Source organism: Amyelois transitella, chromosome 5 (genome assembly GCF_032362555.1).
Source record: "Amyelois transitella isolate CPQ chromosome 5, ilAmyTran1.1, whole genome shotgun sequence".
NCBI classification, from domain to species: domain Eukaryota; kingdom Metazoa; phylum Arthropoda; class Insecta; order Lepidoptera; family Pyralidae; genus Amyelois; species Amyelois transitella.
In genome coordinates this window covers 7204629-7221876 of record NC_083508.1, presented here as the reverse complement: position 1 = coordinate 7221876, position 17248 = coordinate 7204629, and the positions used below count along the sequence as shown (strand labels likewise).

The 17248-nt window shown below is 37.8% G+C and overlaps 1 protein-coding gene across 3 annotated transcripts; it reads left to right on the top strand.

The window, feature by feature from the left end:
* Window positions 1–406: 406 nt before the first annotated feature.
* Window positions 407–15735, top strand: LOC106131850 (MLX-interacting protein). Of its 3 annotated transcripts, none has more exons than XM_013331081.2 (18): window positions 407–817; window positions 1985–2091; window positions 4817–4890; window positions 4984–5109; window positions 5294–5453; window positions 5822–5914; window positions 7872–8051; window positions 8361–8639; window positions 9029–9248; window positions 9978–10119; window positions 10344–10550; window positions 10982–11150; window positions 11448–11560; window positions 11814–11984; window positions 12339–12466; window positions 13190–13313; window positions 14223–14352; window positions 14793–15735. In XM_013331081.2, exons 1-18 carry the CDS (start codon window positions 531–533, stop codon window positions 14915–14917), a joined length of 2835 nt encoding a protein of 944 aa, XP_013186535.2. In that variant the 5' UTR covers window positions 407–530; the 3' UTR covers window positions 14918–15735. The 3 variants fall into 3 exon arrangements, with proteins under 3 accessions (XP_013186535.2, XP_060800492.1, XP_013186536.2); XM_013331082.2 differs by lacking the exon at window positions 407–817 and adding an exon at window positions 1709–1941 and having other exon boundaries at window positions 2023–2091; XM_060944509.1 differs by lacking the exons at window positions 407–817; window positions 1985–2091 and adding an exon at window positions 1708–1941.
* The last annotated feature ends 1513 nt before the right edge of the window (window positions 15736–17248 follow it).

Here is a 17248-nt window from a genome sequence, read left to right as displayed (position 1 = left end):
CTTAAATTCTTAAACTTGCCAAGTAGAATATATCGTAAATAATGATCCAATACACACAAAAAATACAAAGGAAGTCACAAACGCACGGAAACAAATTACTCGAACAAACTATAAGAGCGCCATCTACAAATATCTTTCATAGGCCCGGCCCGAATGCGAAACTATGCTATTGAATTCGATAGTATTGTATTAAATGGAAATCAGTGACCTGTCATAAAGCTTCGACACCGTTGATATGTAAAGTTTTTTCTGAAATTTAACGTCTAGAAGCGTCTATCGAAACCACAGAATATTTTAAAATCTGTAAACGAAACATGATCGAAACCCTATTGAGAGTCTTCAATGGCTTATGGCTATCCATCGTATCTATCTAGTGGCAACACTTCTATGTTCTGTCAGGTTGTCTTGTCAGATGAAAAAAACAAATGTGAGCGGAGTGATAGTGGTAGTGAAATGTGAAAAATATGGATAGGTCCAGAAGTTAATTATTAAATAATTTACAGTTGACAAGATTGTTTTATATCTGCACTATGACCCACGTGGAGAAACGTCAGCCAAGGCCTGGCAGAGAGGCGATTCATTCTGGTCATTTTATGGTGTCTCATTTTGAAGCAGAAGCCCAGGATGAGTTTGACGACTTAGCTGTCCCTGTACCAGATGAGGAGCAAAATGTTCAGAAAGTTACTACAGTTGCTACTTATACCGTACCAAGCTTCAAAGAACCTTTTCCAACTTTCGATTTACAAGAAAGTAAACAACAACTTTCAATTGAAATATCTTTGACTAAGTTATTTAAATGTATGACCTTAGCATACAGGTGAGTTTTTGAATGTTATTTATAAATATGATAAATATTATTTATCTTAATTCTAAGAATAGTTGAATTTTGTAATTGTGACTGCAAAAAGGTATAAATTTTGGGTCCTTCATTTATGGTGATTCTTTGTTTTTTTTGTTGTTAAAAATATGGAAACGCGTTTCAGTTGAGTATTTGTTCTTATTGGCTTTAAAATGAGGAAACAGTATGTTTCCACTGGTTTAGCATGCAAAGATAACAGGAGGTCATCATAGTAATATAAGTGACATAGGTCATTTGCTAAGATAACTCTTCTACAAATAGTTACTCAGTTATTAATAAACATAAAAATTTGATTAATATTGAACATTAACCACTTTTCTCTTGATCATTTATCGTCATTTGCTAAAGTATTAAGTTAATTGTCTTTGAACACTTTATAATGAGTATACTTAAGGTTACATAAACATCAAATTATATGTTCCATATGTATGATTTTATAAAAAAAAACAATGCAACAAATTTAAACAAACAACGAAATCTAGTTCGTTATGTACAATGTTTATATTTTACGTTGTTCACTTGGTGATGCTAAATATGTTTTATTTTTAAATTTCTCATTTTTCAATCAATATTTTTTGTAAAAATACAAACATATTTCATTAAATCAAATTCCTTTATTAATATGAATAATTTAAGCAGTGCAATATAAACTAAGGCTATAAACATGCCTTAATAAGTAGAATAAAAATAACATATATAAAGTTCAGTAGTGATGGAAATGTACTTAATATCAGTAATTTGTTTTCTCCCTGCATATTGAGAGACCGCACATATAAAGATAAGATAGGAATATGAGTTTGTTCCTTATCAACCTGTTATTTGCAATAAGCTTAAGATCCCTTTGATAGCAGCACTGATAATAGGCTTTACATTACTGAAAACTACATTTTTAAAGTGCAGTCTCTCCGAGTAGCCTGTACTCTATTTTGTAAAAAATATTTTTTATTATTTAATAATGTATATTGATAGTTTTCAAGTGAAAATGATATTAATTAATTCAAGGACTTTTATAGTTAACTTAATAATGAAGGTTCTTTTGTCAAATGTCTGTTTGTGATGGAGTTATTGTTAGGAGAAGCATGGTGAGTTTTTGAAATTGATGTTGTTATTATGCATATTTCTCAGACAAAAACTAACATCACCAAAATGGAATCGTTTCAAAGGTATCAAGCTGCGCTGGAAGGACAAGATCAGATTAAACAATGTTATTTGGAGGTGCTGGCACATGCAATGTAAGTATTTTGTAAAAACAGATCACTTAAATATATTGATGAAATTTAACAATTTTTTTTTTGTATATTCCTTATGCCTTTATCATGTTGATCTTATTAACTTCAAATAGTAATAAAAAAGATAGAGGATGTTTAATATGTCAGTGATACGACCCCACAACCTGCAATGTAGTAAAGTCAAGGCACTTTTGATTATGGTTGCTAAGATTATAAAAAAATGTCTTTCTTTATTGAAATTGATTATCATTTAAATGCCTTTGATTCTCCATTTCTGTTGAATTATATATTTCCTAGTAAACCAATTTTATTACAACTTATTAAAAGTAAGTAATTGTTCCATTCTTATTTATTAAGTATTTTACCATTATCAATGTATTCCATCATTAAGCTTTTCTGCTGTAAAGGATAAATATGTATGTATCTAGATAGTATAAATTGCACAGGTAAGTTCGAAACTTTGATATGAGATACTAGCTCAACAATTGTTTATTCTATAATAAATACTTCAATAGATAAACATCCAAGACTCAGGCCAATCAGAAAAAGTTCATTTTCACCATGCCCTGGCCAGGATTTGAACCCAGGACCCACTGTGTCACAGACAAGCCCACTTCTGATGCGCCACAGAGGCCGCCGTCTAACAAATCATTGTTATTTTCTGACACAAGTATATATTTTAGTTAGGGTTCATGACTTTTCGTTTTCGTTACTTCCACTTTGTCGTCACCCGGTAGTTACAGTATTTGTCGAAACAATAAACACGCACGCTCTCCGTGATCTCTGCTGTAGACGGTGTTATCGCGGCAATATCTCAGCTACTGATAAAGATTAGTAACTTTGTACCCGAGAGCATTCGACTTGGGCTCGATTTATGCTTGATTGGATATAGGGTGTGTCAGGTTTACACACATGATCAATCCTTTAGAGTCGCTTTATATTCTTTGGTAAATAAATGATGTTAAAGACATTAAGATTCCTAGGTATTACTGGTTTAGGTACTAATAGTAGGTATTATTTTACCTTAGAGAATAAGCAGCCAAATAAGTCGTGGAGCTAAACTAATACACTGCTTGCTATAGAAGCGCTCACTCTAGTGTAGCGGGTTCACACTGGTGTGTACCCGCTATATTTTATTGCTTGCAGCTAGCATAATAATCATCTGCCGCCAAAACGATTAAGTAGGTATAAAGCTATGTAAATATTATGTAATGTAGTGTATGAATTATGGCAACCTGAAATCTGTAAATACCGAGTGTTGATAACAAATTCGCTAATTTCCCGCCATATGAGTAGGTAGGCTTCACGAAAAACAGTCACGGCGATATCGTGTAGCTTGACGTCACTCAATTGGTGTTCATAATGACAAGTGTAAATAAATAATAAAAAGAGGCAAATCGCATAGACCGAGCGCTAACCCCAAACTTAATGCAATAAGTAACGATACTAGTAATTAATACACCTATAGATAAACAGCCAATGCCCAGTCCATCCAGAAAAATAAAATTTCTCATCATGGTCTGACTGGAAATTGAATCCGTCTCGGATTGTGATATTGACTCGGAAGCAGTTACTTCCGAATCAATATCGCACAGCGCTTTAGTGGCCGACACGCCGATCGAGTGTTAATTAATTTTTTAGTTGCTGTTGCATTTTCGTTTGATATAAAATTTCGATGACTTGTAATGCACCAACTTGTTTTTTCTTTGTTTATAACAAATATATTCCCAACAATTATCTGATTGCCTTGTTTTGTAAGCGCACTGTCTTGCCTTGTTAATTCTGCCACTTGCTATCAGCTGTTCAACCACTGAACGTGATGATGTCGACGTAGCAGCTACTTGCTGTACAGTACAGGCGTCGCAATGTCGTGAACTCGGTCAGCCAACTCGGCAACAGAGTCTAGCGATAGTGACGATTGCGAGGCGACGATAGATTGCATGCTCACTGGTAAACGACTCGTCCATATAGTCTTAAGAAAATCTTCTAGGACGGATGGTCCAGCGAGATGCTGCAAATGTCTGAGAATCTGCGAAGGTTTTCGACTTCTTATCTGTTTCACTTTATTCCAAATTGCTTCACTTTATTTTCTCGGGACACAGACAAACGTTTCATCAATTCAGACTTCAGGCGCTCGTAATCTGCGGGTCCAGTCAGGATGTCCTTTACCTCGGCTGCATACTGCCTATCCAACGTCGCCACAACGTGATAAAACTTGGTCTCTTTGTACAAACAATATATGCGGATCACAAGATCCGCATTATGGCAAACTGGCCCTCCACTTGCGCGTACCATATCGCCGGTTTTTCAGGCCAAAACGGAGAAATTTTCATATGTACGGGCGCTGAAGGCACAAACACAGGAGCCGTCGTAGAAGTCGTGTCAGACGACGCGTCCTCAAAATTGGATTTCACCACACTAGGTTGTGTTTTAGTACGTACGGTCACATTCTTCTTATCGTCATCCGACATCCTCTTGCAAATTCCGTGTTCTTAGGGGTCACCAGTTGTAGGAAGTATAGTTATAAAAGTTATTTATTCCTACAGAAGAAAGAAGGAGAAAAGAGGAGAAAATAATCAGTTTTAAATGTCTATATTATTCAACGTATATCTTCAGAATATCTAACAATAAAATTATTTTTACTAACAAACAACATCATGGCAACCGGTGCTATGGCGTATACCAAGAAGGTTGCCTACAAATAGTAATCGGGATATTTATTTTTCAGTCATAAAGAAACAAAATACTTTGGTGTGTCAATTTGCTTCACCACTAGATGTTGACACACACGTGAAACCGGAGGTAATAACGTCTTCTATAGTTTCATAAAACATAATAATTTGATTAAAATTAACTTGATTAAAGAAAATTAATGAATGATAATAAATATTTCAGACAACGATTTTAGAAGGTAAATATTGGAAAAGAAGAGCGGAAGCAGTTATAGCAGAATATAAAAAATGGCGAATGTTTCATATAATGCGCCTCTTTGGCAAGGGGGACACCTCTGTCCAGTACCCAGTAAGTATCGCAGATTATTATTAGGTATATTAAATTTTTCGATGAAAGATGTAATTTACAAGATAATTTAAGTTAAAAAAATTACTGACTCCACACTGGTTTTCCCATAGACTATATAATCATGCCTATGGTAGAACAATTAAAGACTTCAAAGATGGTTTTCTCAATTCGAATTTATTTTAAGATTTCGGAGATGGACATGGACACGGCAGAGTCGTTCCAATGCAGCGAGCTGGCGGGCAACATGTTGACCGACGAGGACTACCTCAATTTCATGAGTGACACCCTGTTTTCTACCATATCCAGTCACCAGCCGTTCGCCTTTCCTGATTGTAGAGAGATTGGTGAGCAGTTCATTGTCTTGTTAATTCTTCTTTTTGTGTTTTTTTTGTTGTAACTTCATTGGGTAAAGCCATAAAGTAACATGGTGTTGAAGTTCTCATTTTCTTGCATATTTACTATAGAAATTAAAGATTTGGAAAGACCTCATGAAAAATGTTGGGAATGGAAAATATCAGGTACATTTTGAACTCATTATTTGTATTTCTAAACAGGTGTTCGCAGCGTCATTTCCTATAATCAGTTGCTTATCATGATCGATTTTATGCTGTGAAATTAACCAATCATATAAATTTAATAGACTATAACGTCATGTCACAGACTCTTAATTATGTTGATGTATTTAATTTTTTTTTTCTATTTTACATTACAGCAAGAGGTGCAAGTTTGGCAGATTTCATACAACCCAGCTTAGGTCCGCTACAACCTAATCTTGACGATTATATGGAATTGGAGCCTTTTCACGGTAATTTTACAAGCCGTATTTTTTCATTCAGTACTCGCCAATAAACGATCATTGATTTGAAGTAAAATGAACCAACCAAGAACCCAGGCCGAGCACGGCAAAGGGTGCAATTGGGAACACTGGCGCTAGATATAAACCACCATGTACAAACAAACCATTATGTTGTTAGTATGTTACTTGCGTTTTCTTAATAAAATGCAAACTTCGAGGAAAAAATTGTGTGTTAAAAATCTTATAAAATTAAATCATAAAAACATGGGAGACAAATCGTTCGATGTTTACAGAACGCATTTGGATACTATCCGCTTTGTGCCTTGTTCGATGACTTTGCTCACGTAAATATGTGATAGTAACATTAATTACTTAATTTGACTGTGACGAATTATCATGACATAATTGATAACAGTACCCAATAATTGTAGGCGATGGGTCAAGGTGATTAACAATGTGCGCAGCAAACTAGCAGAAAATATGTAAAGTATTCATTAAAAAAAACAAATCGTTATTACATACACATATATTTGTATATTCTCGCATTTAATTTTTACAGCGCAAAACGGCTGAGGTCCTTTATAGCGAACTAATAATTATATTTGGGCTGTAATAAGAACATGAATGTCATATCAAACTAGGAATGATAAGCAAACTACAAACACGTGGTAGGGCCAACACGTGACTTACTTTACGACTGTCGTCTATTTGTTTAGAAATCATATCAATATTTTAGTACTCGCTACATAATGAACGTATATCTAAAGACGGTCAAGTTTGTATCCCATTATTTCAACTATAGAAATCTGAATAATAAGGACAGCAATTCCATATTGTGCTTGAAATTATGAGATTGATATATATATATATATAACTTGCATCGCTCGCTTTTTCTGCGCAGTTGTAAAACCTCAGAATAAGGCGTACCTAAGTTGTGAAAAAGACGTGCCATGATGTAGTTACAACCACATTTGCCATTGTAAATTTGTGAACTTTTCGTCATTTCAATTCAATATTCCGAATTCTATAGCTGTCTTGAATGATGGTCATAATAACTAACAATGGAGATTCGATTCATAACATACATTACATAAACCGAGAAAAAGTAGGTAAATTTGTATTTAGTAGGTAGATAAATAATTATGTACCTTATAAAAAACACGGACACGACGAACTGTCAACGTAATTCACCAGTCTTTAATTTATTCTAACGAGTACATAGTATTTTCACTATAAATAAAAATGCTTTTTTTTGTTTATGTAACCATCTCTTTTATTTATAATTTTTGGGCTTTGCCAGTCATGTCAAAGACAGAACAGATCTTCAATCGCGCAACAAAATGTTAACATTCGAATATTTTAATGTATGATTATTTCAAGTAGAAAGTTGCATCATTGTTTGCGAAAGCATACTGGTTTTAAAGTTATATTTATATAGATTAGTGAAGGTCTTTCACCCCTTTGCTGATACATACTAACTTTTGCAATTAATCAAAACGATTGGTTTATTTAGAAGGAGCGGGAATTCCCAAAATACACTATATTAATTCCGTCATTATAACATTAAATTTCAATGGCGAAACCATACAAACATCGTTCAATTAATTTCTCTGCTTCATTTAATTTAAATATTATATTTTGGTTTTAATATATTTTCGGTCAAAATACAAATTATTGTAGAATCAGTTAAGTACCTTAATTTTTTTATCCCACGGCACATTTGTTGGTTTATTAGGATGATGGTGATAGTACTGGACGATAGGCTAGCAATCTATCACTTGCTGCGCCACCCAGTTGAAAGTGATGGACTTTTCGATTACTGGTTCTGTTCACCTCGGAAGGGGTATACACATACGACATACTAATATCGTTCGTTTCGTTAATTCAAAATAGGTTTAGAGATTATTCGTTACAATAGAAAATATAAAAAAATTAAGGTTCTATTATGACGTTCGTTGTCACGCAGAGCTCCTATCGACGCCGCGACTGCCGCCGGTGCCGGAAGAAAGCGCGCTGTCGTCTGAAGAGCCGATGTACCGGAGTGGCATGTCGGTGGACGCGTACCCCGCGCAAGGGTTCATGTCCACCGCGCACGCGCAGACCTCCTCAACGCCCACCATGCCCACCTCACAGATGACTATACATGGTTGGTTTAGATTCATAATAAATGATGATTTTGTTAAATGGATGCGTACCCCGCGCAAGGATTCATGTCCACTTCGCTCGCGCCTTAGCGTAAACATGGTATGTTGGTTGAGATTACAGAATTTGCAAGCTATGATTTCAGGCAGAGTTGGATAGCACCACTCCACATGTCCCATGGACATTTTTAAAAGCGATCCGCTTCATATGGCGGCTAATAGCAAAATAAGTTATTTTGTAGTAGTTATTTGTAATTCTCTGTAGTCTATTATATAATCTTTAATGTATTTAATATTTAAATTTCATTTAACAGGTACAAATAACAATACTCAGATGATGTCTTTATCCGACCAGAGCGTTAAAAACGAGCAAATGCGCATGTACGACAACGGTAGAATGTACAGTCAGACAGAAATGCAAGATAATTTGATAAATACTCAAGAGATGATGCCGTCTTACCCGCCTGCGTCTTACGACAATGCGACAGATGCGGCTCTAGGCGGAGTTTACATGGGCAAGCGGTTATCTTACGGCACACCGCCTAAAATCGTAGCGCAGGAGACATGCTATAACACTAAATATAGTAACGCAGGTATGTATCCATTTAATTTGTTTTTGATTCAGCAATTAGATAGATATGTACCTAGTATACAGCCATTGATATGATTGAAAACTAAGGTCTTGTGTAACATTTCTATATAAAATACCTACGGCTTCAATAAACTTGTGGAAACTTTATCGAAGGGACTTTCAAAATAACTAATATACGAAACAGATGTTAATTCAAATCCAATGATTATTTGACCTACAATAAACGGCCGGACAAACAACAGTTTAAGATGTATGTGCGCGTTTAGGTACGAGGCTTTTCGAGAACACGTTTGACGGCCGAGCAAACCTCCTTTTCGGAAGTCCTGTCAAGTAAATGTTAGAATAAAATAAAAATTTGGATAATAAGAATAAAATGTTTGTTTTCATCAGCCGTTCCGCCGTCCCAAACCGCCCCAGAGACGGTGTCGCTCCTGCAGCAGCCCGTTCAGAACGCCAAGTACGCGTCCACCATCGTGATGTCGGGCCGCGGCGGGTACTCGCGAGACAAGCCCCGGGCGCGGCTGTCGCAGTACGCCAGCCCGCTGTCCGGCAACCAGTACCCGGGGTACGGGGGCCAGCCGGCCGCGCAGCCGCCTAACTACGAGCCCAGGTCACTGATTACACTATGTTTATGACTTCTTAAGATAATGCTTGTTGGATGCTTGATTTTTTTCCACATTAGAGTATAGCACTAGTTATGTTAGACATCCATAACCGTACTTTCATACAATTAATTAAATAAATGGAAAATTATACATATACCTAAATGGAAAAGTGGGTTGGTTTGCTTGTTTGCCACTTCTTAAAAAAACTACCAATCCCACTGATTTGCGATAAATGACAAATTGTGTGTGCAAAGTTGATATTCGTAGATTTATCAAAAAAATATTTTAATGGTTTGAAATAAAATGAGCAATCCATGATACAATTTTATTGGAAGCACATTTATTTTTTCTATGAAATTTATCAACATCTTCGACTGAACCTTTATTAAGCGTATGCTTAATAAAGTTTCAGTCGTATGGTATGTATGGTGGTATGTGGTTGTATAACCACACATACAAACATACAATCCCTTGCGGGGAGACAGAGCCAGCAGTCTTGAAACGACTGAAAGGCCACATTCAGCTGTATGGCTAGATAATGGAATTGAAATTCAAATAGTGACAGGCTCTAAGCTCATCGCCTTCATGATGAATCTCAAGTTCATTAGCCTTTTACGATACCAATGGGAAAGATATGCAGTGATCCTATTCTAAAGTGCCGGGAACCACACGGTATCCACACTGCACCTTTATTATATCTTGTATAACTTATTGAAAGAATAAAAATGAATCAGGACCGGCCAACGAGCGCCGCCGCAGCAGATGCAGTACCTCCCGACGCCGGTGGACTCGTACAAGGCCAAAACCGCCACCGCCGTCAACCCGAGATCCTTCAAGATGCCCTCGCCCCCGCTCGCGCCCTCCACGTCGCAACAAGTTAGTATTTCTACAACCACACACGTACAAACATATATTCCGGAGAAGTAAGCAGATACTACATATTTTATCTGGCTCCTCTTATGTCTTCGGTAGACCTGGGCTAGAAAGAGAGAGAATATAAGACAAGTGTCATGTCAACGTTTGCGAACAGAGCTTTTGGTGTATTTATAAGCGTGAAGTGCATAAGCGCTCCTTTTTCACAAGATATATACAACACGCAGGTAAACGTAGCAGCGAGCCCGGTTAACGCGTCAGTGGTGACGCTGCGCGGCAAGCAGGAGCAGTTCCGGTCGCACAGCCTGCCGCTCGGCGCGCAGCTCGGCGCCGACTGGGCCGTCACCGCGCCCGCCCCTGCGCCTGCGCACCAGCCGTCGCCCGCGCCCTTGTCCGCCACTGTGGCGCCGGACAATACGAGGAACACCGTCAGGGTACGTGTGCAGCTAGGCGTAAGTAATGACCGGGCTAATTTGCGCGATCATTGCCAGCATCCAGTAAGAAAGGGGAGTGGGGTTTGCCGGGGATGGGAGTCAATCTTACGGTGTGTTGAGCACACTGATCGAGGGGCCGAGTGGGAAGAGTAGCGATCGGTGTTAATGAAAATAAGGTGTTATGCACCCAGAATTACTTGGAGGCAGTGGCTTCCATCTATAGACGACATTGTGTAAAAAGATAAATGTCTGAGAGGGCGCAAAACGAAAACCTGAATGTGTCTCACATCGGCGTAGACGGTGTCAGGCTGAAAACGAGAACCCATGTGTCCTGAAAATGGCAAGATAGTTCTATCTTTAGCAGGCTGATAAGCTGATTGAGTGTCATTCGAACTTCACAAATTTTTTTTCACTGTCGTATTTTGTTGCAGACCCGCGACCCGCACCCCGCGTCGCTGCGCATGCGCTCGCGCTCGACATCTAGCGGCGCGCTCGCAGAAGGCAGCCCCGCGCGCCGCCCGCCGCCGCTCAACAGCGTGGCCTCCGAGCCCAGCCTGCCGCAAGCCAGCGTCATGCTGGCGCAGCTGCTCTCCGGCCACTGTGAGTGCTATACAGAAGACTGCACACTGCACAAACTGGAGATAGAAATGTTGAACAGCGAACGTCAGGCCCCGAAACGTCCGTACGACGGACGGTACGCCTGGACTCATAGACAATAACACCATTATCTTACGGCATTTTTTTATGCTACAATGTGGCTTAGAATTGGCGTAAGCTCTTTCTCCCTCATCTTTGCGTGTTCCCGGTTTCATCCTCAACTGATATGCTTTCGGGTTCGGGGTCCGCCTTACGCGACATCGACTGTGAAGATGAAATTGTAATTTGTCGTATTTCCAGCGTCGAGTGGCGCGTTCAAGCCGCCCAGCGAGGAGGCCGCGGGCGAGGCGCGGTCGCCGGCGCGCCGCATGCAGCCCTCGCCCATCGGCAGCGACGTCATGTCGCCCCACCACGTGAGTCACTTGCTGTACTGTAACTGTTGTCATTTAATGTCTAGATGTAATCATGAGGAAATGGTGGTGCGATCGTTAAATTTACGAACGGCCCACACGATTATTGCTCTTTGCATCGAAGATTCGTTATCAATTGAGACTGTCGCGTAAATGATGCCACTGACAATTGTTTCCCAGATTACGTAGGTGAGAAATATATATTTCCCACCTGCAAAATGTAAGAAAAGTTTAAAGAGACAGATATTTGTTACAGTCTCTGTCCCCACCTACATCACCGACGTCCGAGCGGGCGGGGTCCCCGAGCGGCCGCGAGGCTCGGCGGACGCACCTCCACGCGGAGCAGAAGCGGCGCTACAACATCAAGAACGGCTTCGACACGCTGCAGGCGCTCATACCGCACCTCAACGTCAACCCTGCCGCTAAGGTACTCTCTCTGCCTCTGTGGCGCAGTTGAGGCAATTGCTACAAGTTCGATCCTAGGTCAGGTCATGATGAGAAATGAACTATTTTGAACTTGATTAAGCAGGATTTTGGAATTTTTACCTTGAGTAAGCATCCCCAAGCAGTGGTCCCAAACTCTCTAACGCAATATGTGTGATTTAAGAAGCAAAGCGTGTTCCCGATCAACGCTGCCTTCGTTAAAGAGCCAGTACACAAATGATGTTGTGAAATTTAAAAGGAGTTGGATCCAGTACTTTGACTAATTGCGCCAGAAAATCCCTAAGAGACTATAAACTCTTTTGAAGTATTATGTTATCATTGCTATATTTATTTTCAGATAAGTAAAGCAGCCATGTTACAAAAAGGTGCAGAATACATCAAACAGTTAAAAGCAGAGAGAAATCAAATAAAAGAGGAGATGGAAAGTTTACGGCAACAGATCGAATATCTTAATAATTCTATCTCGTAAGTATGTTTTTTTTTGTACAAGTTGGGAAATTATCCGATTTATCTGTTTAAACCAGTATTTACAAATCAGTTTCTCAGAATTATAAATCCATCGTGACAATGGCGTTCGTGAAAAAACGAACTTTGTAAAACAATGTGAAGTTGTGCATCACGATGTTCATGAGTCCAATTTGGTTTTAGTATTTGCCTTTTTCACTGACGATCTGTGGAGGGATTGCCAAAGCTTTAGCATGAAAAAGAAACAAACAAAAAAATTTGCAAATTTACGTATTTTAAATGTAGGTAAGCTGTGAAATTTTTGGTGAGCAAACACGTTGTTTTTACTCTGTGTGATAGATAATATTAAATGTAATAATGTATCTAAAAGCAACACATCGTTTTACAGATTTCAGATGGGGAAAAGAAATCCTTTGACACTTTTTAGTGCCTTTCCGTGTATTTCTAATTACACAAATTGCAAACAAGAAAAATGTGGGAATAGAAAAAGATCTGTTATTTTCACAATTATAAGATATCTATTTATAAATCTAGAAAGAGATAGAACAAACAAAAACATTGTGGTCACGCTTTCATTTAAAATATTACTTCCATCGTTTTCCACATATAAGTTGTCACTTCCCCGATGCGTAGTAGTAGCAATATATAAATTGTACCCAACGCTCACATAGTACAGTTTAGGATGAAGTGAGGCGCCGGGCACTGTACCCCGTTTGTCCGCAGCAACTGCCACTCGCTGCTGCCGGCCACCGGCGCGCCCGTGTCGCGCGCGCGCGCCGGCCGCCTGCGCGAGATGTTCGCGCGGCACGTCGCCAACCGCACCATGAACAACTGGAAGTACTGGCTCGTATCCTTTGCTAACACTGCTATTGTTGTACACACGCATACTCTCAGATTCATATTCCAAGGTGGTACTTTTTACCGCGTGTGTTTTGTAGGAAGTAAATATTAGGACGTGAGATGGACCGATGATCTGGCGAAGTCCGCGGGAAAACGACTTTACTATAAAATTAAGAAGCTTATTTTACTTTAGCCGAATAGGTTTTGATAAAAAGTTTCGATAAAAAGTCTGTTTAACGATAACTGATATCTATATATTTTTTTTTATTAAAACATTGATAGAACAAGATTTAAAATATCTTGTTATAAAGTTGCATGTCACCGTGAGTACGAGGAGTGTATTGATGAATCATCGCGGGATTTCCATAATCTTATCATGGTGATTTACATTCAACTTCGTCAGTATTATATTTTATTTATATCGAGCTGGTTTATCTTGTAGAGTTCTAAATGTTGCATGACTGTATTAACGTAAAATATAAGAAATACCCTACGGTTATAAATTATAAATATTGTAATATTTGTAGGGTGACTTTAAGTCGCCATTCTGCTAAGTTTAGATATGATTGCTGTTTTATAAATTTCGCGACCTTTTTTTAGTAACATCGATTTTTTAAAACAAATAAATCCAAATAAACCCAAATGAGAAGTACCTATATTTTTTTAATAAGCTTTTCAGTGAAACTAAAAATCTTAAAATATTAGTTATAGAATGCCTAAATCATTTTAGCTTCGCGTCAACAGCGCCATTTATGCAAGTTGCAGCGAAGCCCAATAAATTTATTTGTATTATGATACAAAAAAGAATTTGTATGTTGTAACGGACACATGCCAAAAAATGGCAGACATTTAGGATAAAACACTTTTGTTTCTTAAATATAGCAAAAACAAAATAGATTTTCTGAACGCCGGTCAGTTTAGCGTAGTGGCCGCCGCGCTGGTGGAGTCGTTCAGCTCGTGCGTGTCGTGCGGCAGCGGCGCCGACCTCGTGCGCACCACGCTGCTGTGGGCCGAGCAACATTGCTCGCTCGTCGAGATGAGACCCGGTAAATATATTATTGCTTGCGATAAAAAATATAGATATCCTGATAGTTGTCTGATGATGCTATATGCATGCAGAACTAGCTCTCTCATTGACAGGTCAGTTAAGTTCTTTGTATAACTTAATATTTTTTTTGTATTTTCAAATTCGGATGGAAGTGTTGAAATAATACTTGGCGTTAGTTCCAGAGAGGTTAGGGCAAGTTTTACTCGATCAAACGCGTTGAAGAAGTAAAAGCATTTTTTTGTGAATTTGTGTGTGATTTAATCAGCGCCACCTAGTGGTAATGCAACTCCATACAAACTCGCGCTTACTTCCTCGACGCATTTAATCGAGTAAATCTCGCTCAGTTGCGTAGTAACCCCTCACCTCACGGAAAAGGATCCCGTGGTGCTCCACCACTATGAAAAAGTATAACAATTGTTTGTATGACAATTTATACAGCCGTGCTGAACTCGCTGCGAGTGCTGTGCACGCAGACGGACATCCTGACGAACCCCGAGCGCCTGCCCGAGGAGGCGCGGGCGGCCGTGGCGGGCAGCGCGGCCGTCAAGACCGAGCCCACCTAACAGGATCGCCGCCTCTTTTCCGGTATCTTGAATCCGCTTGATTCACTTAATGTTGTCTCATCTTCCTTCTATCTCTAAATCCTAGGTTCTGCCTTCGGTTGAGGTAGAAAAAGAAACGTGTTTAGTACGCGGCCTGTCCTGCGATATTCTTAAGGCGCAACTTTTCAATATCGAACACAGAAATACATCAAGTAGAAATGACCAGCAAGAGTGTAGGTAAATCTGCCTTTCCTGCGATTTTTGAATATCGAACACAGAATAAACATACATGTAGCAAAAATGACCAGCTAGCGCGGAATATGCAATGTAATAGATATGCAATGCAAGTGGATTCATATCCGCATCATTTACCTTGGTGTATCAGTTTTGACGACTTTTAACATTTCGATAATATGTACTTTAATATAAGCCATTGTCTTATTTATTAGTTTTATGTTTATCAATTTTTATGTTACTGTAGTATGAGCTAGGTGACACAAAACTTTAAAACTGAACAATTTTACCCTCTCTGCTAGATTTATGTTCTGTGCGGCTGACCTTTTGTTCGATATTCAAAATATTGTGCTTTGAATTCGCCTTTAATACAGGCATTGAGATTTTTTAATCTGGTGATATTACGATTTGTAGAAAAAACTATTTGTTTAGTCATTTGCTAAGTCATTTGCTTACCCTGGTGGATGAATATAGTTTATTTTACTTCCTCTTCGTACAGAAATAATAGTTTCAAAAAACTTTATCGGTGACGCGCTTTTGATGAAATCATAATGGAATCCATGAAAATCACTTAATTAATTTGTTAATGCCGATTGTGTTTTATTTAATAAAAGTAAAGATCAGATGGCGTATATCTTAGATGAGTTTAAGTGTGGTACCGGCAAAGAGGCAAATCTTAGTTTTAGATTCTCGGATAAGAAAATAAATATTATATGGATGTGACAGAGCGGACAGTATTAATGTTATTGTATTAATTAAATGTGTGTGGTCGATTGGGAGTCTACTGATCGGCCTATCTATATTTAACGTTAGTTTAACTATGTTGTGTCGGTTCTGTCACATCAAGATTATGTTGACAAATACCTCATTTAAATTATTTCTGATATCATGTACATATATTATGAGAAACTCGGCTGATATTGTTACTGCGTGCTGGTATAAATCACGAGTATACCTTAGTCACAATTAGGTCAAGTTCTAAAGAAACACTGAGAATTTATTGCTCTTTCGGTTACAGGGTTTTATGGTTAAAGGGCTTAAACAAAAAACGATCTACATTATACAGCGAGAAATACCACCAAAATTGTAATGTTATAACAAGCGGTACTTAAGTATTATACTGCCAGATTGTGTAGCTTACATTACTGTAAGTTTAATTGGGAAGCCAGTCGAGGGTCACATGTGCATATAAATTAATACGGTGTAATGGGAGGTATTTGTTGGAGGACTTTTTGATGTTCAACATGTTGGTGTTCACTTTTTGATCAGTAACACTCAAGTCAAATACGCACAATTCCGTTTGCGAGACATGTCTGCTGTGATTACAGTCATTCATGTTTCATTGATATTTTATGCATAAAGTACAAAAATATAAAAAAGACGAATTTGTAAAAATCTCTTAACTAGTACTAATAATGATCGAGGTGTACCAAATGTATGTAATAAAGATGTGGCCTGTGTTGTGCCTTGTACACATTATATATATATATATATATATATTCTTATATATATATATATATATATATATATATATATATATATATATATATATATATATATATATATATATATATATATTCTTATATATATATATATATATATATATATATATATATATATATATATATATATATATATATATATATATATATATATATAGTTTATATTTATCATGTTTTCAGATTGAAATTAACGCCTATTTTAGTTTTACCAAAGATTTTAAACACAGTCAATTTGTTACGGATTGTTGGCTCGAACACTTGTGATAAAAATATTTGTGAAGCATTGTCAAATTGCTTCCGCCCGTCCTTTCCGAATTCATGTGAATACCAATATAGAAATTAAGTGAAAAGAAATATATTTCATCGTGTCGAGATTTCTTTTAAATTACGTATTCTGTAAGTAAATTGACATAAGTACTAGGAGTAAATATTTTTATATGATTTGTGTGGTGACACAAATGTTTTATATTACTATATAAATTGGTGCCAACGTAAATATTGTTGTAATTGTTATGTAGTGATATAATTTTATGAAGTATCGTTGACTCTGGTAGCACGTTGTCTGTTTGTAGCGCCGCCAGCGCATCTTGTGAGCTTTAAACGAATTATGTGCAAT